At 36.8% G+C, this 26,890-nt stretch overlaps 2 protein-coding genes and 2 pseudogenes across 2 annotated transcripts; all 4 read left to right on the plus strand.

Annotated features, from left to right (window-relative positions):
• The first annotated feature begins 1,498 nt into the window (after positions 1-1,498).
• Positions 1,499-4,882, plus strand: LOC112196656 (annotated as a pseudogene).
• Positions 4,883-8,834: 3,952 nt separating this feature from the next.
• On the plus strand, positions 8,835-13,335 carry LOC112196643 (annotated as a pseudogene).
• A 4,728-nt stretch (positions 13,336-18,063) lies between these two features.
• On the plus strand, positions 18,064-20,903 carry LOC112196648 (endo-1,3;1,4-beta-D-glucanase). Its single transcript, XM_024337051.2, has 7 exons — positions 18,064-18,292; positions 18,850-18,871; positions 19,338-19,470; positions 19,825-19,915; positions 20,112-20,201; positions 20,360-20,460; positions 20,567-20,903. Exons 1-7 carry the CDS (start codon positions 18,145-18,147, stop codon positions 20,705-20,707), a joined length of 726 nt encoding a protein of 241 aa, XP_024192819.1. The 5' UTR covers positions 18,064-18,144; the 3' UTR covers positions 20,708-20,903.
• Positions 20,904-22,449: 1,546 nt separating this feature from the next.
• On the plus strand, positions 22,450-25,254 carry LOC112196644 (endo-1,3;1,4-beta-D-glucanase). Its single transcript, XM_024337046.2, has 7 exons — positions 22,450-22,745; positions 22,969-22,990; positions 23,501-23,639; positions 24,011-24,101; positions 24,212-24,304; positions 24,484-24,584; positions 24,825-25,254. Exons 1-7 carry the CDS (start codon positions 22,598-22,600, stop codon positions 24,963-24,965), a joined length of 735 nt encoding a protein of 244 aa, XP_024192814.1. The 5' UTR covers positions 22,450-22,597; the 3' UTR covers positions 24,966-25,254.
• Positions 25,255-26,890: the final 1,636 nt, after the last annotated feature.

Below are 26,890 nucleotides of genomic sequence, written 5' to 3' on the forward strand. Positions count from 1 at the left end.
TTGCAGATGGCTACCTTGATGTTGATTTCATGACCAGACGGAGTCTGAAATCATATGTCACAGATGGTGATAGATCGCAGATGGTGATCAAGGCAGGAAATAGGTAATCACGTCCTTGGTAGGACGAGTGGTTACAATTTCAATAGAATTCTAGTTTATCTGCCATGATAGCTTATGGGAGTAACGGTCGAGGTTGCTTGAGACTCATAGGTATGCAGCTTAAAGGAGAGTTCCGACGGCATTCTCCTTTAATTGTCTAGATGAGACTTGAATTGCTACTTGATGGTTAAGTTAGCAAATAGAGCATGGTCATAGCGGTGACTCATGTTGTCCTTTCTTTGGAAAGGATATGGAATGTTAGAAGGAATCATGGCTGCATGTTTCCTTAAGTAGATTGATGTGAATTGTTGATTGATGTTCATGAGTTACTCATACGAGCTTTCATAAGCTTACCGGGTTTTGTTGTGTGGAAACCCGGTGCACCATTCTTTTGGTGTAGGGGTTAATCCTGCAGGTCAGGAAAATCGTGGCTGAAGCTGAAGTAGCTACAGGCAGCTGAACGGGTAGGAAGCAAATTTTGTTGGCTTTGCCATTGTTATGACTTCCGCTATGTAGTAAGCTCTGAGGAGCATTTACGCTTTATTTTGTGATGACAATTTAATTCGTAAATTTGTGTAATATATAACTCTATGGAGCGAGTGTATATTAACTCGGATGGTTTCAGGGCATCAGTATTTACTCGTTATAAGGAAAGATGTTCCAGGTATTTGTATTGATGACTGAACATTCACGCATGTATAATTATGGGATTATATATATCGATTTTCATGTGTGTAAAATCAGGGGCGTGACAGGAATGGAGACTATGCAGGTGGTGGAGTATGGCTGCAGGTGGTGGTGAGGACATCTTCGAACCGGGCAGAGAGCTTTTTGGTATTTCCGACGGCCGGTTCGGGTATTTTCCGACCGGTTATGAAGGTGGCATCGTCGGTTCTGGCTTCCTAAAATTTGGATCTTCAAGGTGGGCGGCGGTGGTATCTGGAATTTGAAGGCTACGAATTTAGGGCTTCAGGGTTAGGGCTTCGTGCTGATAACGTGTTGTAGAGAAACTGAAATTGAGAGGAATTTTCTGTGTATTCTCATTGATAATAGGGGCCTCTTTATATAGAGGATTACAATGCATAGAATCTCAATCATACAAGGAAAGTAATCGTACATTGAATAGGAATCTAGATCCTTCTAATTTAACCCTATTACCACTAGAGCAAGTAACCTAGGGTTTGGGCCAAACACAAATTAGGGTTTACTTGAACAAAATACAATTTTTTTTTCTTGTTTTTAGGAAAAGCAGAAACTTACAGTTCTAGTGACCTCAAACATGACCTTTTTCATGTCACTCAGCTCTCTATAAAACGTCGTCTCCCTCCCTCCACTTTTCACTACAATTTGTTTCTCACCTTCTCAAACAGTGTGAATATCACTGCCAGTTTCTTCTAAGATGTCAACTTCTGCGGCTTGCTTCGAGAACCCACCAACACTAAGCTCAACATACGGACAAGGAACTGTCCTAGAATTTGGGGGCCTGAAGAACTACGTTACTGGCTCAACTGAATCTAAACTTGCAGTCCTTCTAGTCTCCGATGTTTTTGGTACCAACCCATAAACATTTTTCTGCATAAATCTTTGTTGCACAAGTTGATTTTGATACTTCTTTCATTCTTTAGCTCCAATTTGGAAAAATATTGCAATGTGTTCCTGAAAATAAACATGCTGGGTGGATTTAAGCCATTTGGGGTTCAATACTGGTGTGTTACTGCTGATGTGGTTGTTTGTGTTATTCCTTGCAGGATATGAAAACCCAAATTTAAGGTACGGTTCTCTTTTCTTCAATTGTACATAGTGATTCTTCCTTTTTACTATTCAATGGCATGAGTATTTCTACTTTAAATAAAATGACCAATCTTTCTCTAGAAATCTGAGAATGAGGTAAATGATTGAATGATGCAAGTATGTTCTTTTTGAGAAATTTGGTATCAAGATGGTCATTTGGGATCTTATTTGTCGTCAATCCAAATTTACCATACAACTTTGAGTTCAGTAATGCACTATATCCATTACTGATTACATGAAAATGAACTTCACATTGTCTTTTGGAAAAGGAAACTTGCGGATAAACTTGATGCAGCTAGATTTTTCGTGGTGGTTCCCGATTTCTTTTATGGCGACCCTGTGAATCTTGATAATCCTCAATTCGACCGAGAGTCCTGGTTTAAAGCTCACAGCAAGGTTAGTTATTTTCTAGAAAGGAGTATATATGTACAATCTTTGGAATTGGTAATTAGGAACTAGAATCAAGATGAATTAGGAGGGGAAACATAGTTTTTCGAGAAAATTTTGCGAACAGTACATCAACTTAAAGCCACTATGCATTTCTGTAGACAAAGTTACAAATTTTAAACTTTAGTACACAAACTTGTAATCTCGACCAATTATGTGTACATGCCGTGAATCACGCCATTAGTTAGTGTGCCACCTGGCATAATTTGAAGGGTAATTTGGTCTCTTCAGATTTTACTCTGGGCACCCCTCTCTCTTACGCTGGGCACCCAGATCATGGCCATTGCTTCCTCAGCTGCAGATGTAGCAACCATCCTTTTCTTCTCGAGTTCTGCACATGCCTCATTCCCCCGCCGGCGCATAATCTTTACCAATATCCTCAAAGACAAGGTATTTGATCTGGATATCTCAAAAAGTCTTCAACTTTTAGTGGTGGATTGAGTAAATCTTCAAATCACATCATCATCAAGGTCTTTGATCTGGAAATCTCAGAAAGTCTTCAACTTTTGAGTTTAATTGTTGGTTCAAGATTTGGTTCTGTGAAAGCTCTTTGATTTTCTTAAGTTTGCAAAGCTAGATAGTAGTATAATGTAATTGAGGTTGAAGCATTAGGAAGACTGAAAAGTTACAACAAGAGCTGGTTGAGAAATTGGACGCACTGAGAAATTGGGGGCAGAGCATGGCCGAAGCTATTGGAGCTGAAGAGTAAAGGGGACTTCAGAAAACTGTCGGAGGTGAGCTTCTCGGTGACCGGCGACCGAATTTGCGGCGGCAGCGGCGGTGGTTGTTGTTCCGATAGGTCTAGGTCTTATCCCTGAAAGAAATTGAGAAGGAAAAATTAGAGAGAAAGATGGAAACTTTGTGTGGTTTTTGGAAAAAGGAAGGGTTGAATCGAATTGGATACCTGTTTGATCCACTTGATTGCGTTTTCGTCGAGGCCTTCTATGAACATTTTGCGATTTGGAAGAGAATGGGGTTTTGGGTTTTTGAGGGTTTGAGATTGAAGAAGGATTTTGGTTAATTTGGTCTGAAAGATTTGAAAGAGTGAAGAGAAAAAGTGATAGGATTAGTGGAGGAGAGAGAGAGAGAGAGAAACAGAGAGGTGAGGAAGAAGAAGAAGAAGAAGAAGAGAGCGTAGGTTTCTGGTTAAGGGTTGGGTTGGGTTGGGTTCATCTTTTCTAGGTAAAATTCTTATTCTACCTATTATAATATAGATAATGGCATATGGACTGACGGAGTGATTAACGTCGTGTACCATTCTTTAGTAGGGGACAAACGTTCGGGTACTAAAGTATATAATTTGTAACTTTGTGTACAGAAATGCATAGTGGCCTTAAGTTGATGTACTGTTCTCAAAATTTTCCCTAGTTTTTCCCAGATTTTGAAGGCCAAATACAATTATGTACTGAATTTCTGTAAGTGAAGCAAGAATAGAACAATTGGGTGTAACAACATATTGAAAGATTCTCAATTTGGACTGAACAATCAAACATGTTTCCACCTAATTACTGGAACTTTCGATTCACAGTCTCGTGACATATAACATGCTAGAGAAAATGTCTTGAACAATACATAGTGCTTATGTCTAAAACTCTAAACTAGTATGTTGTCTTTGGAACTGCTAAAGGAAAAAGGATACGAGGATGCCTAACCAGTCCTTGCTGCTTTAAAGTGTCAAGGTGTTTCTGCAATAGGAGCTGCAGGATTTTGCTGGGGAGGTAAACCCTTTAAAACTTGGGATGCACTAGTTGTCAATAGAGAAGCAAACTAACAAGGAGTGGTTGATCTCTCTCTTTTTTTCTTTTTTTTTTCAGGGGTTGTAGTCGCAAAACTTGCAAAATCTGATGACATTAAGGCTGCTGTGATATTGCATCCTGGCCGGTTAGCAGATGAAGATATACATGATAAGTTTCATGTTTTTTGTTTTTGTTTTTTTTTTTTAATTTCGTGAATCTCTTTGTTGATTGTTACAATTGAACATGCTTGTACAGAGGTTAAGATTCATACTGCAATATTGGGAGCTGAGATTGACAAAACTTCACCCCCGGAACAATTGAAACAATTTGGGGAGATTTTATCAGTAAAGTCTGAGGTAAGAATCCCTCAGCAAAACTACTCATTGCTTAATATACATATCACATGTATCTGTTGTTCCAAGCCTAGATAATATTACGGAGAATCAATATTTGAAAATTGGTAACAACAACCTGTGTATAATAACAAAAGGGACTTATCTCCACCAACATCCATAGATCCAAGATTTCGAGGAAGTAAATAAACTGTCAGACTAGTTTTCTAAAGATTTTATCCTTTTACCTCAGACAACCATAAAAGTTAGGTTTTTCAATTTTGATTTTGATATAAAAGATTCACTTTGTAATATTTTCAGTTTGATAGCTTTGTGAAAATATTTCCTGGAGTGGCTCATGGATGGACAATGAGGTACAATGCAGAGGATGAATCTGCAGTCAAGAGTGCTGAAGAGGCTCATTTGGACATGTTAAATTGGTTTACCAAGTATGTCAAGTGAGAAAACATATAGGAAGTGAGCATTGAAGCTCAACAATCCTTGGGACTGATGGGGGGACGGGTCCTAAAACATAGGCCTAAAACTAATAGCACACGTCACCAGAAATAAGAAGAACACAACTCATTATAGACAACTGAAAAGCGGCTATATTTTCATTATAATGTCAGAAAAAACTCCCCTACAAAGATGACAAACTCTTGCTTAAATAGCATAAGAGTCAAATCAAAATAAGGAAAAGTAATAAATAGAAAGTTACAAAATGAATATCACATCTATCCAATTAATAATAAAAATACAGCTAAATCTATGCAATTACAAATAAATATATTAGAAAGAAATCAATACTAATTTGCTGCCGAGTTTTTCTATTGGAACCTCTAAATTTACTCACTTGACCTCTATGCTTTCTACACCTCTTATCAAATTTTCAAATACTAAATTTACTCATTAAACTTGACTAAAGTTCCTCAAATAACCTCACTCATATAATTAATTTACAAACAAACTAAAATCTTTATAATAAAAAACTTAGTCATTTCAATGATTTAATTAATCTATAAATCTTAATTACATCTCCATTCCTTAATCAGACAACATAAATCTCTTATCCAATAAAAAAAAAATCAAACACAAGGTATTGAGTTTTAAAAATTAATAAAAATAAAATAACATGAACTATTATGTGATTTTTTTTTTATTTACTTTTTCTTTTTTAGCTGTTCAAAAAAAAAAAGATTATTAATTTTTTCTTAATGTTTCTCTATTTTCTATACCTCATGATTAATTATTTAAATATTTTTTTATTTATTTTTATTTGCTAGCTCTTTTTTTTCTTCTTCTTCTTTTTACAAATATAATAGATAGATTTAGGTTTAGGGTATAATACAATTTATTTTGTTCTCCCTGACCAATATGCATTCAATATGCATATCATACATTTTTATCTTAATCATAGTTTTATTTCTTAATATATATATATATATATATGAATATTTTAATGAGTATGTAGTGAAATTGGAAAATGAAAATAGATAGGGAAAATAATAAAGAATGCAATCTAATATTATTGAATTGGAAAGTCTAGAGAAAATAAATATAACCATTTTTTTGGTATAATTATTGTCCATAATAGTCATTTTATAGTAGGTTATATATGTCATTTAATAATTCATAATAGAGTGAGGTCAAGTGAGCAGATTTGAAGGTCTCAATAGAAACTCTTTGCTGCCATGTTTATTGTTGCCTTGATTTTGGCTGATATTAAAGTCACTCAGTTGATCCCTATATGCTCCTGCATCAGACTCCCCTGGTTGGAAAGAATTCATCCTCGAATTCAAGCCACAAATTAGAGAGAATCCTAGCAAAATCATCCATTACATCCAAATCATGGTCAATCGTTTAGCCTGCAATTGGAATCGTCCATTCCAAATAAATAAATATTTAGAATACCTTCCTAATCTTGACTTGAGAGATTTGGTTTTTGCCAACTCAAAACTTTTACCACCATTTTTTTATCTGATTGACAATATCAACTAATATCTTGGGAATGTGGAAATTGAAAACATTAAACCCAACAAAATCGACGGATCTGTGAACATTTATTTTGTAGGTAATGCCTCCAAAACTCACACTTGTAGTACTCTCATCCAAGATTGAATCCGGCTCATGCCTAGTTCTTGGAAGTCCAAGACTGAAACCCACGTTGGCATCACCAATATGACCATGGTTTCAGTTCATATCATCAATCCTCTCACCCACATCAATTTTGTCAATACCCATATATGGGTATAGGTCTTCCACTTCAATTGATGGTACAGTAGCTTCATCGACTTGTATAATTGGATCAATTCCTTGCATGTGCATAGTAATATTTCCTACTGCTAGCTCAGACCCTTTATCAATAGTATTGCTACCATGTTCGTCAATATTACCTTCAACGTCCAAACAATTTCCATCACAAATCTGATCATCACAATTGCCACTGCACGCCTCACAAAAACAATTATAAATTGGTGGTAAACTAAAATCCACAACTCCATCTTTATTTTCTTTTTCCAAACTTTTATCAACTGAAAAATTAAAGATAGTATTTGAACCTTCATAGTCGAAACTAACCGGTTCCACCTTTTCGTCCGACTCACAACAGTGATGAAAAGGGCCAACGTCTCCCTCCCCGTCAAAACCCACACCGTCTTGGCAAGAGGTTTCGATGCAAGTGACACGCTGATAAACGTCTCTCTCCCCGTCGTAACTCTTACCTCCTAGGTGTCGAGTTTCGATGCGATTGATACGTTCTGCAGGTTGTTGAATCATCATCTTGATTTCCTCCATGTCGTTGCTATAACGACCCTCCATTCGAGAACCTCCCCGATCAAGCTTGCTTCGAGTCATGGAATCTACCACGCTCTCACCAGAGCTCTGATACCAAATTGATGGGGGACGGGTCCTAAAACATAGGCCTAAAACTAATAGCACACGTCACCAGAAATAAGAAGAACACAACTCATTATAGACAACTGAAAAGCGGCTATATTTTCATTATAATGTCAGAAAAAACTCCACTACAAAGATGACAAACTCTTGCTTAAATAGCTTAAGAGTCAAATCAAAATAAGGAAAAGTAATAAATAGAAAGTTACAAAATGAATATCACATCTATCCAATTAATAATAAAAATACCGCTAAATCTATGCAATTACAAATAAATATATTAGAAAGAAATCAATACTAATTTGCTGCCACGTTTATTGTTGCCTTGATTTTGGCTGATATTAAAGTCACTCAATTGATCCCTATATGCTCCTGCATCAGGGACATGGCAAACTCTGCTTCTTCATGACGAAATTGGAATGTAAGCGCCCCCAAAAACCGTTTGACATTTGATGGCTTAGAATAAAATAGCATTCATATACTTTCTCCATGCATATCTTGTTGTATGAAACCTTGAAATTGAGCTACAAGCAAATCCATCCCATGATTTTGCAATCGTTTGAAGGAACTTGTATCTTACCTCAAAATATATAGCACTGTTTGTAGTTTTGTACCAGTGAGAGTTTGAACCAAGGATGTGTCAACTCTTCATCCTTTTCTTTTCGTTTTTGAATTGCTTATTTAGGTTGAAAAAGAGGGTTTTTCTTTCGTTCATATGGGGCCTAAACTCGGAGAGACTTGGCTAAAGTTTCATCAGTTATATGCATTCCTTTTACAGAATTAGCAGTCACCTGCTAGTTATGAAAGGAATTCTAAATTTATGACATGAGGGGTCTATACATCCGATGAGGCATGAAACCTAGCTTTTACAGATTTTAATGATGAACCATCGAGCTCTTTCATAGTATTAGGTTACAGGTTTCCTAATGTTGCTGGGAACCCAAAGCTCTTTTTAGTATATGGTGGTTTACTTATTAGAATACTCTTTGACAATATGAATAAGGTTTAGTTTAATTACTGGAGCACTTGTAGTAATTGTTGTGTCAATCCATCCCGGATTGAAAAGTAGCCCCGCCCTGAGCAAGATTGTGGTTCAGGATTGGAGAGGATGGCAAAACAGCAAATCTTTTGGTCTAAAAATCAGTGAGACTTTTCAAAGAACTAGTGTGTTAAAATCCATTTTGAATTTCTCTCGGGTCACAAATGAGAATGACATCTAAAAACACCGCAAACTCATTCTAATTGGTGCAACAAAAAGAGGACAACTGGACAAGCACATTACCACAATATTCTCGTATAGAATTGTCACACTATCAAGCATCAGCCTTTAATATAAAGATTATGATCAAACTCAATATGACGTTAGTGATGATGCAAATACATATTGCTAAGGTACTTTTTCTCCCCCTTCTTTTCCAAATTGCCGACTTTGGAGTTTGTGGTCAGCCAATCCCAAACAAATGAGCATCTTATATACATGTGTGTGTTGTTCGTACCAGTGCCCCTCCTAGCTCGTGATCAGAGAAAGACAGAAGAAATGTCAGGCCCTCAGTGCTGCTCAAACCCACCGACCCTGAACACAAACAAAGACCCTCCGGCCATGTTGAGAAGCTTGGTGGTCTCGCCTCCTATCTCACAGGCTCTCCTGACTCCAAGCTTGCCATTGTTCTTGTCTCTGACGTTTTTGGTACGCGCGGCACCCACCACTTCAAAATCTAATCTTTCCTTCATTTGGTTTAGTATTCTGCTTTTTATGTTCACTATTTGATATGGGTTATGTTCTTTACAGTGAAACTGATGGTCTTTGTGTGCTTTTACATCTTTGGTTTGGTGGGTTGTGATTTTCAGATTGTGTATTGTAGTGGGTTGCTCTGTATGTCTGTTTGACTGATGAAAGAATCAATATTGATTCTTTCATTAGTCAAAGTCAATTAATCTAGCCTTGGTACTTTGGTAGTGTTGAATTTTGGCCATGAAATGGGTATTTGCAACTGCTCTGTGACGTTAAAGCTTTATGTTTTGCTGCCTGTATATGCTCTTGTTTCCTTAGTGGCTTAGTCCACTATATATCTCTGTTTCCGGCCTCAGTTCTTTCTTCTTTTTTGTTGCTGTTTTCGGTTTCCTTGATTGGTTACATTTGGGAATTTGAAATTGGCAATGGAGGATGTAGGTCAAACTTTCTTTGTCTACTGTCCAATTGCTTTGCTCTGATATTTTTCCACTTTTTAATATTGCATGTTGATTTGCCTTGCAGGGTATGATGCTCCAAACTTGAGGTATGACTAATTCTCATAACTTTATCGCTGCAGTGGCGGACGCAGAAATTTTTGTTAGTGGGGGCAAAAACAAAGGTTGAACAAACAAATATAAAATACTACAATGAATGAAATATAATTTTTCAATCTTTCGATATTGATAATAGTTTTAATGAATTCATATTCTAACTTCCTAATAGATAAAATGACTTTAAAAACCACCAGGCAAGAGCGATCCAATCTTCTTGTATAAAAACCAAGCAATATAAAAGATGTTTCAAAACCTTATTACAATTTAATGTTAATAATCATCATGTAGTTCTTAAAAAAAAAAAAAGTCAAAATTGATTAATTATGAAATCATGCACCTGTGAAACTCTTATAAATTAGAAATATAAAATCAAGAAGAGAAAGACTTGCAGACTTTTTTTTTTGGTAAGCAAGTTAAGGGAAAAATTACCCCTTAACTCAAAGTTTTATTGAAAAAAAAAAAAAAGAACAATAGAGAAAGAGGCACGAGGCCAAAATCTTTCTCACAAACAAAATACAAAGTAAAGAACTAAAAACTATGTTAAAAATAACTCGAATAAAGGCTAATTCACAGCTCAAAATAAGCTTCAAGCAACTTGAATTATTAGAAGAGGCATCTGCTATATTTCCCAGTAGGGGTCATCATGGGCAGGGCTAGGGCCGGCCCTACCCTAAATTTTAGGGCTTAGGGTCGAGCCGGGCCGGGCCTAGTCAAAGTCAACAAAATTTAGGGTCGGGCCGGGGCTTAAATATGCTAACCCTTACCCGCCCTAAAAACCCGATCTATTAGGGCCGAAAGGGCCGGGTCGGGTCGACCTTCTGAATATGGCCAAATAGGGCCGAAAAGGGCCTTATTTTGTTTAATAAAAAAAAACTTACATTATTTTTTTTTCCTCAAAATGTGGCTCAATGGTTATATAGGTAATATATATAAGACATTGTTTTTAGTTGATCATATTTAATATGTGTGTGTGTGTGTGTATAGGAATTAACTTATAACATTTATTAATATTAGTTAAGGTGGTTATATTCAATTAACTATCTCTTTAAATCTCCTAATATTAATTGTTATGTAACAAAGAAAATAAAAACTAAAGAAAACAAAGCTTAAGAAATCAATTACAAAGGAAGAAATAAATTGCATATTATAGAAAAAAGAGAAACATAATTAAAAAAGAGAAAATTATTAGGGCTTATTCGGGCGGGCCTAAAGGACCGGACCGAGCTTAGCCCTAAAGGGCTCAAACGGGCCGGGCCGGGTTTCATTCTCACAGCCCATACCCTACCCTATTTTAAAAAGGGGTCGGGTCGGCCCGCCCTAATGCAAGGGCCGGGTCGGGCTTAGGGCAGGTTTAGGGCCTAAGGGCCAAATGATGACCCCTATTTCCCAGTAATAGAAGATAGAACATCAGCCTTGTGCCTCCACATGTCTCATAGTCCCACAAAGAAAACTCAAATGCATGAGTTTTTTATTGTAGTCCTGCAGCTGCAGACTTTTGAGACCCACCAAGGGAATGTATGCATACAAAGCCAGAAGCTTTCATACATTTACACGTGTAGTTTCCTTAGTTTAATTGTTGTGACTTGTAAGGCAGCAGATTACTCAATAGTTATGGGGCAGCAGCAGCATATTCCTCTTCCTCTGGGGGCAAAAACCGATGAACATAACATATATATGAAGCTGCTGAGCAAATGCAAATAATCCACTGGGGGCAGTAGCCCCCACTCGTCCCTATGTGTGTCCGCCCCTGACTACAGCTAATGTATTTTCTTTATTATAGTGTGATAGATAAGTTATTTGGTCTGCTTTGTCTTGAACTTGAACTTTTTTACGTTGTGAATCTTCTAATAACAAGTCTGAGCCATCGAACATTTGCTGGTTAAAGTTGATGACTTGGTAGTCACTTTGAAAAATTTACTTCTAGACTACTCTTTCAGGAAAAATGAATAGATTATATTCTATATGTTGAAACTTTGTTACAGCCATTAGTTTGAGATTTCTATTTGCTATACAATTGTCGAGTTACTTTCTGTTATGGCTTTTCCCAATCCTGTGAAAATCACCACTATGTTGACTGTGCCCACAGTATAGTAAGGCTAGCTCCCATTCCAACATCAAAATTTTCAAGCATAGTTGTATTAAGTATCATTCACTGAATCACTGTACAGTTTGCAATCCTGCTACATCTTTTTTGTTATTAACTAATGGTGCCTGGCCTTCTTTTTTATAGGAAGCTCACAGACAAAGTTGCAGCTGCTGGCTTCTTTGTTGTGGTCCCTGACTTCTTTTATGGAAACCCTTATGTACCTCCAGCTGATGGATCCCATGGCGGTATACCTACATGGCTGAAGGGTCATGGACCGGTAAAGTTCTTCTATTTTGATACGGATAAATATGTTTGTTTATTTATAATTTCAGTGATATCACAAGTATTCTTGTGGGATTATTGAATTTACATAGAAAGGTCTGATACTTATTGGGACTCTAATGTTGGGCTGTTTGAAGTTAATGTTTGTGGATTAACTTGGTAATCCTATTAATGTGTTTTTTTTTAAATGTTATTTGGTTCTTAACAGCTGGGTTGCTTCCGCCAATTGTGACAATGGTTCAAATTTGAGGACTTGATGTGGTGTTTTAAAAGTTCAGACACTTTTGCAGTTGTCAACTATGGTTATAATCGATTAATTTTCAAACTGGTGCTTTGTATTTATAGGAGAAGGGATTTGAAGATGTTAAAGTAGTTATTGAAGCTCTAAAAAGTAAAGGTGTTTCTGCAATCGGTGCTGCAGGCTTCTGTTGGGGAGGTGAGTTTTCATTTTCCTTTCCTTTCATTTAAGGTGGGATGTACCAACTAGTTTTGGATTAAACAAATTTTTCTCTTATTAGACAGGATTTTTTAGGGGGCTCGCATTTAGACAGTATTTTACTTCACAATCTCTATACAGTAGTTCAACCAATATGGCAAATATTGTTCACTTTCATTCAGTTGTGTTGTCCTGTTCTCAGCCAAGGTTGTAGTTGAACTTGCAAAGGGTGACTTTATCCAAGCTGCGGTTCTGGCTCATCCTTCATTTGTCACTGTGGATGATATCAAGGGTAAGAGTTCTGTATTCAATAATCAAGAAATATCTGTCTGATCAGTATAATCTTCATCAAAGAGGAAGAGAAAAGATGTGATATTCCAATTCTTGCAAAAGAAAATAATAAAGATAACTAATCTGTGTTTCTTGATTAATTCCTGGAACTACTTCCAGCTGTTAAGGTTCCAATATCTATACTTGGAGCTGAGATTGATCGGTCATCTCCGCCTGAACTCGTGAAACAATTTGAAGAGGCTTTGACTGCAAAGTCTGAGGTAAAATATCCTTTCATCAAAGTTATAACACCAAGACCTGATAGGAAAGAGGCACTACCGTGGTATCCAGTAGTTATTGCAATTCTAGAGTTTGAAATGACTGTTGGTATCAAAAGTCACGTGAAGATATTCCCAAAAGTGTCGCATGGATGGACTGTGAGGTATGATGTTTCAGACAAAGAAGCTGTGAAGCCCGCAGAGGAGGCTCATAAAGATTTGTTGGAGTGGTTTGTGAGCCATGTCAAGTGAATGGTATCATCATTGTAGCAAGTTATATTGTCACTTTAAGATGAGAACAGTGTGGATCTTATGGTTTAAATAAGGACTAGACTTTTTATGTGTCAATAATTGTTTGTAAATTTGTTCCTTGGATTAATGCAATGTTTGAACTTGAGTATCTTTTTCTGTCATCTAAGATTAGAACAGTGTGCTAGCTTAGAGCTTATATTTCTGAAATATTTCTGAAAAAGGGTGTAGCTGATGGAATAGTAGCTGCTACATCCATGGGCATAGGTTATGATGATGAAAGCACAAAACAAATCCACACAGGCAAACTCCTCCTCTGTACACCCACAGACCACCTGCATCTTTAGGAAATGAAACTACGTTATAAGAAAAGTCGAAACAACTTTACCAGGATCGATATGAATTGTTTGTTAAAATCACCCTGTGATCCCATTTCCTCAGGATTATAAATGTACTGTATGGTCTCCCCCAAAAAGTGCAATACTTGAAGACTTGAATAATATTGATGATGGAATTTGAAGGATTACCAAAATCAGGTGTGGGTTGAGGAGAGTATCATCTTTCCTGATCAATTTAGCCGGTTGGGATGGCCGCCTCTTCCTGTATGCTCTTTGCCTCTCTCCACACTGGAGAGTTCTTGTTATATGGGTACGGGGGCCTGCATTTTATGACATGGAACTTGAATGTCATAAGGTAAGTGAAATTGCTGTCAATATCGATATTGACTAGTTATGATGACAGCATAGTACCGTTAAGTTGAGAATGAAGGCAAGTGAAAATTATTTTACTCGGAATATTGGATCAGTGTTTATTTTCTATTCATTATGAGATCTTAGTCCCCCCTTCAACTGGTTACTAAGCTTCATACTTATGGTGGTTTCTTGTGCACATGGTATGGGAAATTAAAGCTTGTTTCACTGGCATTAGCTAGCTAGCTCTTTGTACAATTTTGAAAGAATAATACTAATGGATTGCCATTTCTATACTTGGAGCTGAGATTAATCAAATGTACATCTCCGCTTGAGTCGTGAAACAATTTGCATGGTGAGATGTTTTGAAGAATATTTGATTGGACGAAGAAGCTATGAAGCCTTCTGAAACTTCTGGAGCTGTTCTTGAACCATTGCAAGGGATATTGTCACTTGAGAAACAGTACCGTGTGGATCTTATGGTTAAATAAGCCCTTAACTTTTACAGCAATATTTGTACGTTTTCAAAATTTTGTTCCTTGGATTAATGCATTGTTTGAATTTCAGTAATTTTTTGTCATTAAGTTGAGAAACTTCAGTGTGTGTATATATATTTTGAATCAAAGAAATTACTTATCATTAATCGATGGCTCAAGTGAGTTGTTTACAATCATTCTCAAGTACATCCAATATGTCTTCAATATATATCTCTGAATCGTATGGTCATAGTAACAGTAACACTACCAAGCATCAACCTTTAATGAAATTCCATCAAATCTGGAGCAATCTACAATAATAACAGGGTGCGTCTATAAGTCTATTGTCACCTTATCATTTTCTTTGTTCACTTTACTTGCTCAGTACACCCTACATTTTAATACCAATTATTAAATTTACTTATTAAACCCATTTCTCTTTCCAAAATTATCCTTATATGACATATATAATTAAAAAGATTTTTTTTTTAATAAAAATCTCTCATTTAATTTATACTAATAAAAAATAGAATATATTAAAGTGTCCTAATAAAATTTGTAACGCCCCGTACCTCAATTTACCAGTTCACTAGTCATTTGGACGGTAAACGACAACTAATTTCACTTGTTACTTTGTTTCGATACTTTTAGTGGCCCTAAAAGTTGACTTTTTGTTCGGGTCAAAATTTGAGAAAATTTCCTTCATAAAAGTTGTAGGAGACGTTAAACCGAGCGCGTGCATATGTGGTACGTAAAAATCGGAGTTCGTATGCCAAAGTTATGAGTATTTTCGTGTGAGGGGTATTTTGGTCTTTTCATCACACCTTAATTATAAGGGGCTGATCAGCCCCATTTCCAGCCATTCTCTCCATCCCGTAACAGAAACCAGAAAGAAAAGAGAGAGAGAGAAAGAAAGAAAGAAAGAGATCTTCCGGCGCCGATTCCGGCAATTTCCAGCAGCAAAAATGGTATAAATCTCTTCCTTACCTCATGGGTTTTCTTTTAAGTATAATATTGCATAGATTTATTGGAGGATTTTTGAGATTGAAATCCGGGCACTATTCACAAATTAGGGTTTACTGTTTTCTTAATTGTTGAGGTAGTTCTAGTTGTTTTCTGAACTTGTGTAGTTGAGAAAAATGCTAGGGGGGTTGAGATGAAGCTGCTGCCAAAATTTGGTGACCATCGGAGAAGTTGACCGCCGAGTGAACAGTGCGGTGCGTGAACAGTGGTGACATTTAAACAGAATTTAAATTCTATTTTTAGCGAGTTAAATCCTATATTTTTGTAGAGGTTGAATATGTGAATTTGGTTGGAATTGGAGAAGTTTTAATCGATTATGAATTTCTAGAATTTAGAATTCCATTATCGATTTACGAGAATCCGACCGTCGGATATCTCTTGGTTCTGCCTTGGAACCTTTAAGATAACGAATTGGTATTAGAGGTAAAAGTTGGGATGAATCCGAGAAGAAGTGAAGAGATGATTTATGAGGATTTAATTTTGGGAATCGTATTTAATTGTTCAATAGTTATTCACGAAAAATAATTGTGTACAAGGCGACATACCGAACTCTTGCTCGATGAAGGAACTTGTATGCGTGATCACCTGAATAGTACTGTGAGTGGACCTTTGCTTTTAAATAAGGATGCATGCAATTGTTTTTCCCGCATTAATTATTTAGTTATTTAATTCCATGTGATTATATTTTGTTTTCAGAAAATTATTATTAATTTGTCTTGTTTTGATTTGGGAACTGAAGTAGTGACTTAAATTATTGTTTTAATTTATCGAGCATATTAAACGGATTTTAATATTTTATTACTATGTCAATGGGATTTTTGAATTAAAGTTTATTATGTTCGATTTGGAGAATATGATTATTATATGGTTTCTAGCGATTCGTTTTCCGAGGAATTTTCGAAATTAAATATATATTTTTTTATCGCCGACTTTGGATTTCAGGAAGATTTTCGAGATGAGTTTTCGATGGAGTTGGATTTCTCATTTATTTATTGACTTTCGGTTTTGGCATTGGGAATGCCTAATTAATGATTTTTGGATTTGGTTTGTTTCTTGGAGTTTTTGAGAGATTTTTGGAATTGGGATTTGCTTATACTAATTTTCGGTTTTGGTTACGGATTTGAGAATATTTTGGCGTGCGGGGTCACGTCATTGGAATATATATTTTTCTCGTGAGAGATTGGGGAAGGCTTTCGGATTTTATGGATTTTGAATGTTTTCCTCACCATACTCGGGTCATTCGATTAGGTCTCCTCCTCACTTACTTTGTGTTTGTGAGTGGCAGTCGAGGTGATTTATTCTCCTCCTCACGTGAGTGGTAGTCGAGGTTATTAGTCTCCTCCTCACACAATCTATGTGTGGGTGGTAGTCGAGGTTAGGGGTTCCTTTACCCGTATGGTGACATCCCTTCCCCATATCCTTTTATTTGCTACTTGACTAGCGGGGCTAGTCCGATTCTTTTAGCCAGCGGGGATTGGTATGTTTTCACGAGACTCCGAGTTTTAAAGACATACGTTTTATAAACGTTGCATACATCGAAGTTTTACGAATTTAAATTCGTGGGGAAGTAATACAATTCCTTTTCTTTTAATTTATTTATTTAGTCGTTTATTTTTGTCCACTCACTCTAACATGTTTTTCAATTACTTTCCCCTGGGCCCTTCGGTTTCAAATGCCCAATTTGCAGGTGAATTTAGTTGAGGTCGGGCGTACATTGGAGTTGAGGCATAGTCAACATGGCTTCTGCATTTTTATTTGATTTAGGTTTTCCTTGATTACCCTTGCTGTTAGAATTGCTCTGATTACCTGAGGAAATTAATGTTATTTAAGTTGTGATCTGTGTTATGTGATTTTTGGTTGATGTTGTAATTTGGGGAGCAGGGTGGCTCCAGGAGAATAAGGATGAATAATTTAGAAGTGTAAATGTTTTCCTACAGGTTTTGGGTAGCCTACTTTTAGAGGAAGTTCCGCCAAATTTTTGGTATAATTTCTTCTAAGGTGGGCCCCGCAGGGCCACTTCGGATTTCGGGGTGAAATCTGAGGTGGGTCCTGTCAAAATTACAATCTGATTTACTTCCATATTTTTTAATTTTTTCTTTCAGTTTCAATTTGTCTATATCAATCCATGTCAAAAGATTCGCAATTTAACAACTATGAGTAATGAATAAGAGATTTTTTTTTTTTGGTGTGTTTTAAGTTTTTACTTTTGGTGTTCACAAAATGATTGCAAAGATTTAGATGAAACGCTAATGATTTTATGAATTGAATAACGAATTAATGATGAGACGAAAAAAAAAGATTAAAAAAAAAAGTAATAAATTCAAATTTGGGTGGAGAAGATGAAGATTAATGTTATCAAATGAGAAATTAAACAGCCTTTGTATTCAAATTGGTTATGTATTTAGTTTTCCTTACAAATTTAAATTTTAGAAAATTAGTGTACTAATTAGTCATTTTACACTTGGGTAATATAATCTTTTAATAATTTATATGTTTGTAATGTGAATTAAAAAAATAATAAGGTGACAATAGCTACACCCTAATAATAATATTACGATCAGTATCAATTTGACATATGACGTTAGAGATGATGCAAATATATGCTGCGACAACTACACGTCTACACTTTTACACCACGTACTTTTTGCTCCCACCTTCTTTTCTAAGTTGTCGACCTTGTGGTTAAAACCAGTCTCCTAAATATACCGTTGGTACTCCCCCTCCTGGCTTGTTGTCACTAGTGTTGTTTGTGATCAGAGAGAGAAAGAAGAAATGTCAGGCCCTCAGTGCTGCTCGAACCCACCGACCCTGAACCCAACCAGTGGATCCGGCCACGTTGAGAAGCTTGGTGGTCTCGACTCCTATCTCACTGGCTCTCCTGACTCCAAGCTTGCCATTGTTCTTGTCTCTGACGTTTATGGTAAGCACGGCACCCACCACTTCAAAATCTAATCTTTCCTTCATTTGGTTTAGTATTCTGCCTTTTATGTTCACTGTTTGATATGGGTCATGTTCTTTTCAGTGAAACTGATGGTCTTTGTGTGCATTTGCATCTTTGGTTTGGTGGGTTGTGAGTTTCAGTTTTGTGTATTTTAGTGGGTTACTCTGTATATGTCTGTTTGACTGGTGAAGTCTTTCATCAGTCAAAGTCAATTAAATGTAGCCTTGGTACTTTGGTAGTGTTGAATTTTGGCAACAAAAGGGGTATTTGCAACCGCTCTGTGACGTTAAAGCTTTATGTTTTGCTGCCTGGCCTGTATATGTTCTTGTTTCCTTAGTGGCTTAGTCTACTATATATCTCTGTTTCCCCAGTTCTTTCTTCTTTTCTGTTGCTGTTTTCGTTTTCCTTGATTGGTTACATTTGGGAATTTGAAATTGGCAATGGAGGATTTAGGTCAAACTTTCTTTGTCTACTGTCTAATTGCTTTGTTCTGATGTTTTCCACTTTTTAATATTACATGTTGATTTTCCTTGCAGGGTATAATGCTCCAAACTTGAGGTATGACTGATTCTCTTAACGTTATCACTACAGCTAATGTATTTTCTTTGATATAGTGTGATAGATAAGTTATCTGGTCTTCCTTTTCTTGAACCTGAACATTTTTATGTCGTGCATCTTCTGATATCAAGTCTTGGCCATTGAACATTTGCTTTTTAAAGTTGATGATTTGGTAAAATTTACTGAAAGAGTGTTCTACATGTTGAAACTTTGTTACAGCCATTAGTCTGAGATTGTCTATGTGCTATACAATTGTCAAGTTACTTTCTGTTATGGCTTTTCCCAATCTTTTGAAAATCATTATTATGCTGAGTGTGCCCATACTATCATAAGGCTCCCATTGCAACATCAAATTTTTCTTCAAGAACAGTTGTATTAAGAATTATTCACCGAATCTCTGTACAGTTTGCAATCTACTACATCGTTTTTGTTATTAACTAATGGTGCCTGGCCTTCTTTTTTACAGGAAGCTCGCAGACAAAGTTGCAGCTGCTGGCTTCTTTGTTGTGGTCCCTGACTTCTTTTATGGAGACCCTTATGTACCTCCAGCTGATGGATCCCATGGGGGTCTACCTACATGGCTGAAAAGTCATGAAGCGGTACAGTATTTGATATACGGATGTATAAGTTTGTTTATTTATAATTTCTGTGATATCACAAGTATTCCTGTGGGATTATGGAATTTGCATAGAAAGTTCAGATACTTATTGGGACTCTCATGTTAGGCTGTTTGAAGTTGATGTTTGTGGATTAGCTTGGCAATCCTATTGATGTTTTATTTGTATTTTTTTCAAAACGTTATTTGGTTCTTAAATGCTGGGTTGTTTCCACCAATTGTGACAATGGTTCAAATTTGAGGACTTGATGTGGTGTTTTAAAAGTTGGGAGACTATTGCAGTTGTCAGCTATGGTTATAATTGATTAGCTTCCAAACTGGTGTTTTGTATTTATAGGAGAAGGGATTTGAAGATGCTAAAGTAGTTATTGAAGCTCTAAAAAGTAGAGGGGTTTCTGCAATCGGTGCTGCAGGCTTCTGTTGGGGAGGTGAATTTACATTTTCCTTTCCTCTTATTTAAGGTGCCAATTAGTTTTGGATTAAACAAATTTTTCTCTTATTAGACAGGATTTATTAGGGGGCTGGCATTTAGACAGTCTTTTACTTCACAATCTCTATACAGTAGTTCAACCAGTAAGGCAGATATTGTTTCAGTTTCATTGAATTGTTTTGTCCTGTTCTCAGCCAAGGTTGTAGTTGAACTTGCAAAGGGTGATTTTATCCAAGCTGCTGTTCTGGCTCATCCTTCTTTTGTCACTGTGGATGATATCAAGGGTAAGAGTTCTCTATTCAATAATCAAGAAATATCTGCCTAATCAGTATAATCTTCATCAAAGAGGAAGAGAAGAGATGTGATATTCCAATTCCTGCAAAAGAAAATAATAAAGATAACTAATCTGTGTTTCTTGATTAATTCCTGGAACTACTTTCAGCTGTTAAGGTTCCAATATCTATACTTGGAGCTGAGATTGATCGGATGTCTCCACCTGAAGTTGTGAAACAATTTGAAGAGGCGTTGACTGCAAAGTATGAGGTAAGAAAATCCTTTCATCAGAATCATAACACCAAGACCTGATAGGAAAGATGCACTACTTGCAATTCTAGAGTTTAAAATGACAGTTGGTTTTATGGAATCACAGATCAAAAGTCATGTGAAGATATTCCCAAAAGTGTCGCATGGATGGACTGTGAGGTATGATGTTTCAGACGAAGAAGCTGTGAAGCCCGCTGAGGAGGCTCACAAAGACATGTTGGAGTGGTTCACGAACCATGTCAAGTGAATGGTATCATCTCTGTAGCACTATATATTGTCACTTTAAGATGAGAACAGTGTGGGTCTTATGATTTAAATAAGGGCTAGACTTTTTATGTAGCAATACTTGTTTGTAAATTTGTTCCTTGGATTAATGCAATGTTTGAACTTTGAGTATCTTTTTCTGTAATTTTAGAACAGAACAGAATGGAAGCTTAGTAGCTTATATTTCTTTGAAAAAGGGTGGGGCTGATGAAATATTAGCTGCTGTATCCATGAGATTAAGTTATGATGATGAGAGCAGAGAACAAATCCAGAGAGGCAAACTGCTCCTCTGTACACCCGCCTGCATCTTTAGGAAATGAAGCTAAAAGTTATAAGAAAAGTGAATTTACTTTTATCAGGATCGATATTAATTGGTTAGGTTTTTTTATTTGATTTTTATTTTAGTTAAAATCACCTTACGGCCTTATCCCACTTCCCCACTCCCTCAAGATTACTGAATGGTCTCCCCCAAAAAGTGCAATACTTGAAGTAAATGGCTTGTATTTAGTGATGAGGAGGGTGATGAATAATATTGTGATTATGGATTTTGAAGTATTTACCAAAATCAGGAGTGGGTTAAGGAGAGTGTCATCTTTCCTGATCAAATGTAGCCAGTTGACACGGCCTCTTCCTGCGTGCTTTTTCCACACTGGAGAGGTCTTGTTATATGGGTACGGACACCTGCCTTCTTATGGCATGAAAGTTGAAAGTTATAAGTAAATTCTTTATCAGAACCGATATTGACTAGTTATGATGAAAGCATGGTACTATTGAGATAGCATCAGAATGAAGGCAAGCGAATTATTTTACCGGAAAAGTGTTTATTTGCTATTCATAATGAGATTTTAGTCCCCTTTCACTGGTTATTAAGCTTCGTAGTTTTGGTGGTTTTACTGTGCGCATGGTATGGGAAATTAAAGCTTGTTTCACTGGCATTAGATAGCTATTGTATTATCGACCGATTTGTCTCTGTACAACTTTGAAACAATAAAATACTAATGGGTTGCCCATTTCTGTACTTGGAGCTGAGATTGATCGGATGTACATTTCCACCTGAGTCGTGAAACAATTTGCATAATGAGATGTTTTGAAGAATATTTGATTGGACGAAGAAGCTATGAAGGCTTCTGAAACTTCTGGAGCTGTTCTTGAACCATTGCAAGGGATAATTGTCTTTTGAGAAACAGTACTGTGTGGATCTTATGGTTAAATAAGCTCTTAACTTTTATAGCAATATTTGTACGTTTTCAAAATTATATTCCTTCGATTACTGCATTGATTGAATTTCAGTATGTATATCTCTGAATGGTGATATTATGCGCTTCATTCATGAGAATGGAGTCAATGGACTAATGGAGCGAGCATATTGTTTTTTTATATGCACGGTGTTTGGTAAATGGTAGAATTCTCAACTCTGTTTTTATTGTAGGTTCCACTTCTGCTAAGAATAAATTTTTTGTTATTTATGGATTTGACATTCTATGATTATTTTCTTAAACAGCAAACGAATCCACATCAATCAATTGATAATGGAATTTTTTCTTAAAACTAGCTCGGATGATATTGGTTCTTGAAGATGTCAAACAGGCAATATTAAATTGCACGATGAACATCTTAAACTCCTTATAAAAAAAGAGAATAGAAAATAGAAATGAGGCTTGCCCTCAAAAGTCTGCCATGACGTCTGAGGTGATGCACATTCATATTGACTAAACACAGGTCTGACCAAAATAGAATTCCCAAATGTTGCTGGAAGCTGTCTACTTTTCCAACAGTACTGCAAGCAGATCCCAGGTCAAACCTTTAGTTTTTCCTATAAATAGAGAAACGGAGTCTGTGTTTGCTCACTTTCTGATTCAGACATACAGAAAGAATGTCAGGCCCTGCGTGCTGCTCAAACCCTCCAGCCCTTAACCCAGCAAGTGGTTCCGGCCATGTTGAAAAGCTTGCTGGTCTGGACTCCTATGTCACTGGCTCTCCTGACTCCAAGCTTGCCGTTCTTCTCATTGCTGACATTTTTGGTACTCCCCTAAGTCCCTAACATATCAAATCTCTCTTTCTTTCTTTCCTTTTGATTTGGGTTGCTTTCCTTGTGTGTATTTGATTTGTGTTAGTTGTTTTGGTTTAAAGGGTACTGGCTTTTAGGGTTGATGGGTACTCTGTGTAGGTTTGATGGACTACTAATTTGAGTACTTGTTTGATGAGATCAGCTTTTGACATTTACCCTTTTGCTTTGCCATGCAGGCTATGAAGCTCCACTCTTGAGGTATGACTTATTCTCTTATCTGTTTTTCTTCAGTGAATTTCTTTGTTTTGCTTATAGTGTGATAAATAACTTCTCCGAATTGATATTTCCTGAATTTGAACCTTGCTGATTGAATTTGAACACTTGCTGGTTAAATTTGAATACTTGCTCATTAAATAGTTGACAACCATTACTCCATTAGTTTCAGATTGTTCAACAGATATAGCAACTGTCAAGTTCCTGCTTGTATAGTCGTTTTCCTGATGAAAATCAGCATCGGTTTTTTGTTTCAAAACTTAATTGAAATATAATGAGAATAGTTCATCCTTTTTTATCTTTGGACATCAGTCAATTGTGTTGACTCTAAACTGTAATGTTCATCCTTCTAGCTTTGAACATAGAAGATTTTTATTTCTTCTTCAAAATATCATTATCTAATGTGTTATTCAACTGTATGATTATGTGGTTTGCGTGTCTTCATAGTTTTATATACCGTTTAACTAATGCCACCTGGGCGCCTTCTGTTTAAAGGAAGCTCGCAGACAAAGTTGCAGCTGCTGGGTTCTTTGTTGTGGTACCTGATTTCTTTTATGGAGATGCTTTTCCTGGTGATGCCGGACCAGTTGGAAACTCTTCTGCTCTACCTATTTGGTTAAAGACACATTTACCGGTTGGTTCTTTTATTTTGATGCAGAAGTGCAGAACCATACATTCTTCTGTTTGTTTATTATCAAAGAGCTTTTGCAAGTATCTCCTGAGCTTCCGGAACTTAAATGAAATGTTCAGATACTAATTTTAAGATTCTCATTATGGGATGTTTTGAAGTTGAAAAATTGTGTGGATTCAGCTTGGCAGCCCCACTGTCACCAGTGTTTTACTGTATATGGTTTTTAACTGAGGCTGTTTCAACTCCTTATGACTATTTCTAAATATGAGGCTTTGTTATGTTAGTGTCTATGAAATTGCTATAACCAATTGTTGATCATTCAAACATTGTAAAAAAAAAAAATTTAGCTACTGAAATCATTTGTGTATTGATAGATCAAGGCATCTGAAGCTGCAAAACCATTACTTGAAGCCTTAAAGAGTAAAGGTGTTTCTGCAATTGGGGCTGTAGGCTTCTGTTGGGGAGGTGAGTTCTTCTTTTGTTTTGTTTTTGTTTTCTTGTAACTTCTATCACCAATCTGACATATGATATATCATATCAGTACATTGACATTGAATTATATGTTCTGTTCTCAGCCAAGGCTGCGGTTGAACTTGCAAAGTATGATGACCTTCTCCATGCTGCTGTCTTGTGCCATCCTTCATTCGTCACTGTGGACGATTTCAAGGGTAAGATTTCTGCATTAGTTATTCAAGAAATTTGTAACTAGTTAGAGTAATCCTTAATAACATATACTAGTGGAAGTGAGAAAATGAGGTACTGCAATCCTTAATTTGCATAAACAGAGACAATAGTAACACTGTCTTGGTTTATTCACTTAATGATATATTGCTGGATCTACTTTCAGCGGTTAAGGTTCCCATTTCTGTACTTGGAGCTGAGATTGATCCGATTTCGCCACCTGACGTCGTGAAACAATTTGAAGAGGTTTTAACTGCAAGACCTGAGGTAGGATTATCTTTCATCAAAACAAATCTTCAATAACATTAATGCATTCATGGATTTCAATCATGGCCATTCCCTGGTCCTTGTGATTGACTGTCATGGGTTATAGGCAAAACATAACCTTCAGAGAACTGGCTTGTAAGGGCCTTGTGCTCAAGAGGTTGTCCTTGGTCAGATGAAAATGCTTGGCTCCTTTAGACTAGGGTTTCAATAGACTTAAAATGATTGTTCTTGCTGTAACAGATCAAAAGCCATGTGAAGATATTCCCAAAAGTGCAACATGGGTGGACCGTGAGGTACAACGCTGAAGATGAGGCTGCTGTTAAGTGTGCTGAGGAGGCTCATCAAGACATACTGGATTGGTTCTTTAGCCATGTCAAATGAATCGTATCATCACTCAAGTTCTGTTTTATTGTCACTTATGATGGGGATGGGATCAATATCTGTACCCTATCTTATCGAATGCTTTTTGTTTTATGATGATTCAATAATGGATGTAGTAATGGATGTAGTACTGCTCAGACTGGTATGTAAATCTTTTTATGTACCAATATGTGTGTACATTGCTTATGTAAAGGTTTACAGTGAGTATTGAATGATGCTTGTAAAACTCCTAGAACTGATGTTTCCTGAGATGGTAAGACTTCAACTTATGCTCATTTAAGTTTGGTGATGCAGGTTGGTCTGTGGGGGTTATTGGTCAAAGTAGATTATCAATAAGGTAGTTTTTCTTTACTGCAATACAGAAATGAAGTAATGAAATAAAAAGGGTTAAATACTGTTTACTCCCTGAACTTTCAGGGAAAAAACAGTTTAGTCATTCTCTTTTTAATTTCACACGTTTACTCCCTCATCTCTCAATTTTAGACCAATAGGTCTATTCCATTACTCTCCGTTCAAAAACTTCGTTAAATTGCTGACGTGGCAGTCATTCCGCAGCGAAATGTCTATTATACCCTCACTTTTTTTTTTTCCTTAATTTATTAATTTTTCTCTTTTTTCTTTAATTTTTAATGTTTCTCTTTTTTATTTTCTTTTCTCTCTTTTTTGTCTTCTGCTTATCCATTTCTCTTCCTTCGTTCTCTCTCTTCTCCTCCACCTCCATCTTCATCACGAGCTCTATTGTTCAGAGCCTCCATAAGAGAATGCCCGCAAACCAGGGCGCCCTACCTGTCTCCCAGGCCTCCGGCCTCGACCAGGCTTCGGGTCTCCGGCGAAGGCTCTCATCCCTCTTCCTCAAGTTCCAGCCCATCTCCTCCCCGGCCACCACCTGGGCCCTGCAGCGGTCCAAGTCGGTCTCCTCCAAGGGCGAGTACGCCGCCATTAAGAGATGGTGGGACTGGGGATGAACTTAGGTCCTCTCCAGAAAGCCCATCTTCGCTCAGGATCTGGAGATGAACGAAGAGGAGACAAGATTCTTGGCTTTGACAACAGAGGCAGCTGGCGACAAGTCTTCTTCAAGGTCTAGGCCGAGCTTCGGAAGATCATGAGCTCCAACAACCTCACCACTCCTCCTCAAACTTATAGGCCGCTGGCGAAAAGGATTCAGGAGCCCAAAACACCACAGCCTCCGTAATTCAAATTTGGAATTGGAATCATACAAATGGGTCCTCTGAATCTTCACCCGAAAATCCATTTCTTGATCCAAATTGTTGTTTGATTCTTTTGTGGTTGATTTGGGGATTTAGGGTTTCAATTCGGGTTCTTTTGGATTGGGTCTCAATTTGAGTTTAGGGTAATGGTGTTTCTCGGAGAGCCTGCAATACTAGTGGAGGAGAAATTGGTCTGCAGAAGTGGAAATCATGATGGAGGCTCTGAACGATGTAGCTCGTGATGAAGATGGAGGTGGAGGAGAAGAGAGAGAATGAAGGAAGGGAAATGGATAAGCAGAAGATAAAAAAGAGAGAAAAGAAACTTAAAAAGAGAAAAATTAAAAATTAAAGAAAAAAGAGAAAAATTAATAAATTAAGGGAAAAAAAAGGAAATGAGGGTATAATAGACATTTCGCTGCGGAATGACTGCCACGTTAGCAATTTAACAGAGTTTTTGAACGGAGAGTAACGGAATGGACCTATTGGTCTAAAATTGAGAAATGAGGGAGTAAACGTGTGAAATTAAAAAGGGAGGGACTGAACTGTTTTTTCCCTGAAAGTTCAGGGAGTAAACAGTATTTAACCCAAATAAAAACATAACAAAAACATACAACTCAAGCTACTGGGCCATCCAACCAGAACTTGTTGATGTTATAAAAGTTCTGATTTTGGGCTTTACAGTGCTTGGATCAGAATATGGTGGCTAAGGCCACCTCT

The sequence above is a fragment of the Rosa chinensis genome, chromosome 4 (genome assembly GCF_002994745.2).
Source record: "Rosa chinensis cultivar Old Blush chromosome 4, RchiOBHm-V2, whole genome shotgun sequence".
Lineage (NCBI taxonomy): Eukaryota > Viridiplantae > Streptophyta > Magnoliopsida > Rosales > Rosaceae > Rosa > Rosa chinensis.

Bases quoted from the DNA above. Each gene is read 5' to 3' on its own strand.
- LOC112196648 (XM_024337051.2), top strand. From the start codon at position 18,145: ATGTCAGGCCCTCAGTGCTGCTCGAACCCACCGACCCTGAACCCAACC. The intron at 18,293-18,849 runs GTAAGCACGGCA...TTTTCCTTGCAG, and splicing joins TCTTGTCTCTGACGTTTATG to GGTATAATGCTCCAAACTTG. The intron at 20,461-20,566 runs GTAAGAAAATCC...ATGGAATCACAG, and splicing joins CGTTGACTGCAAAGTATGAG to ATCAAAAGTCATGTGAAGAT.
- LOC112196644 (XM_024337046.2), top strand. From the start codon at position 22,598: ATGTCAGGCCCTGCGTGCTGCTCAAACCCTCCAGCCCTTAACCCAGCA. The intron at 22,746-22,968 runs GTACTCCCCTAA...TTTGCCATGCAG, and splicing joins TCTCATTGCTGACATTTTTG to GCTATGAAGCTCCACTCTTG. The intron at 23,640-24,010 runs GTTGGTTCTTTT...GTGTATTGATAG, and splicing joins GGTTAAAGACACATTTACCG to ATCAAGGCATCTGAAGCTGC.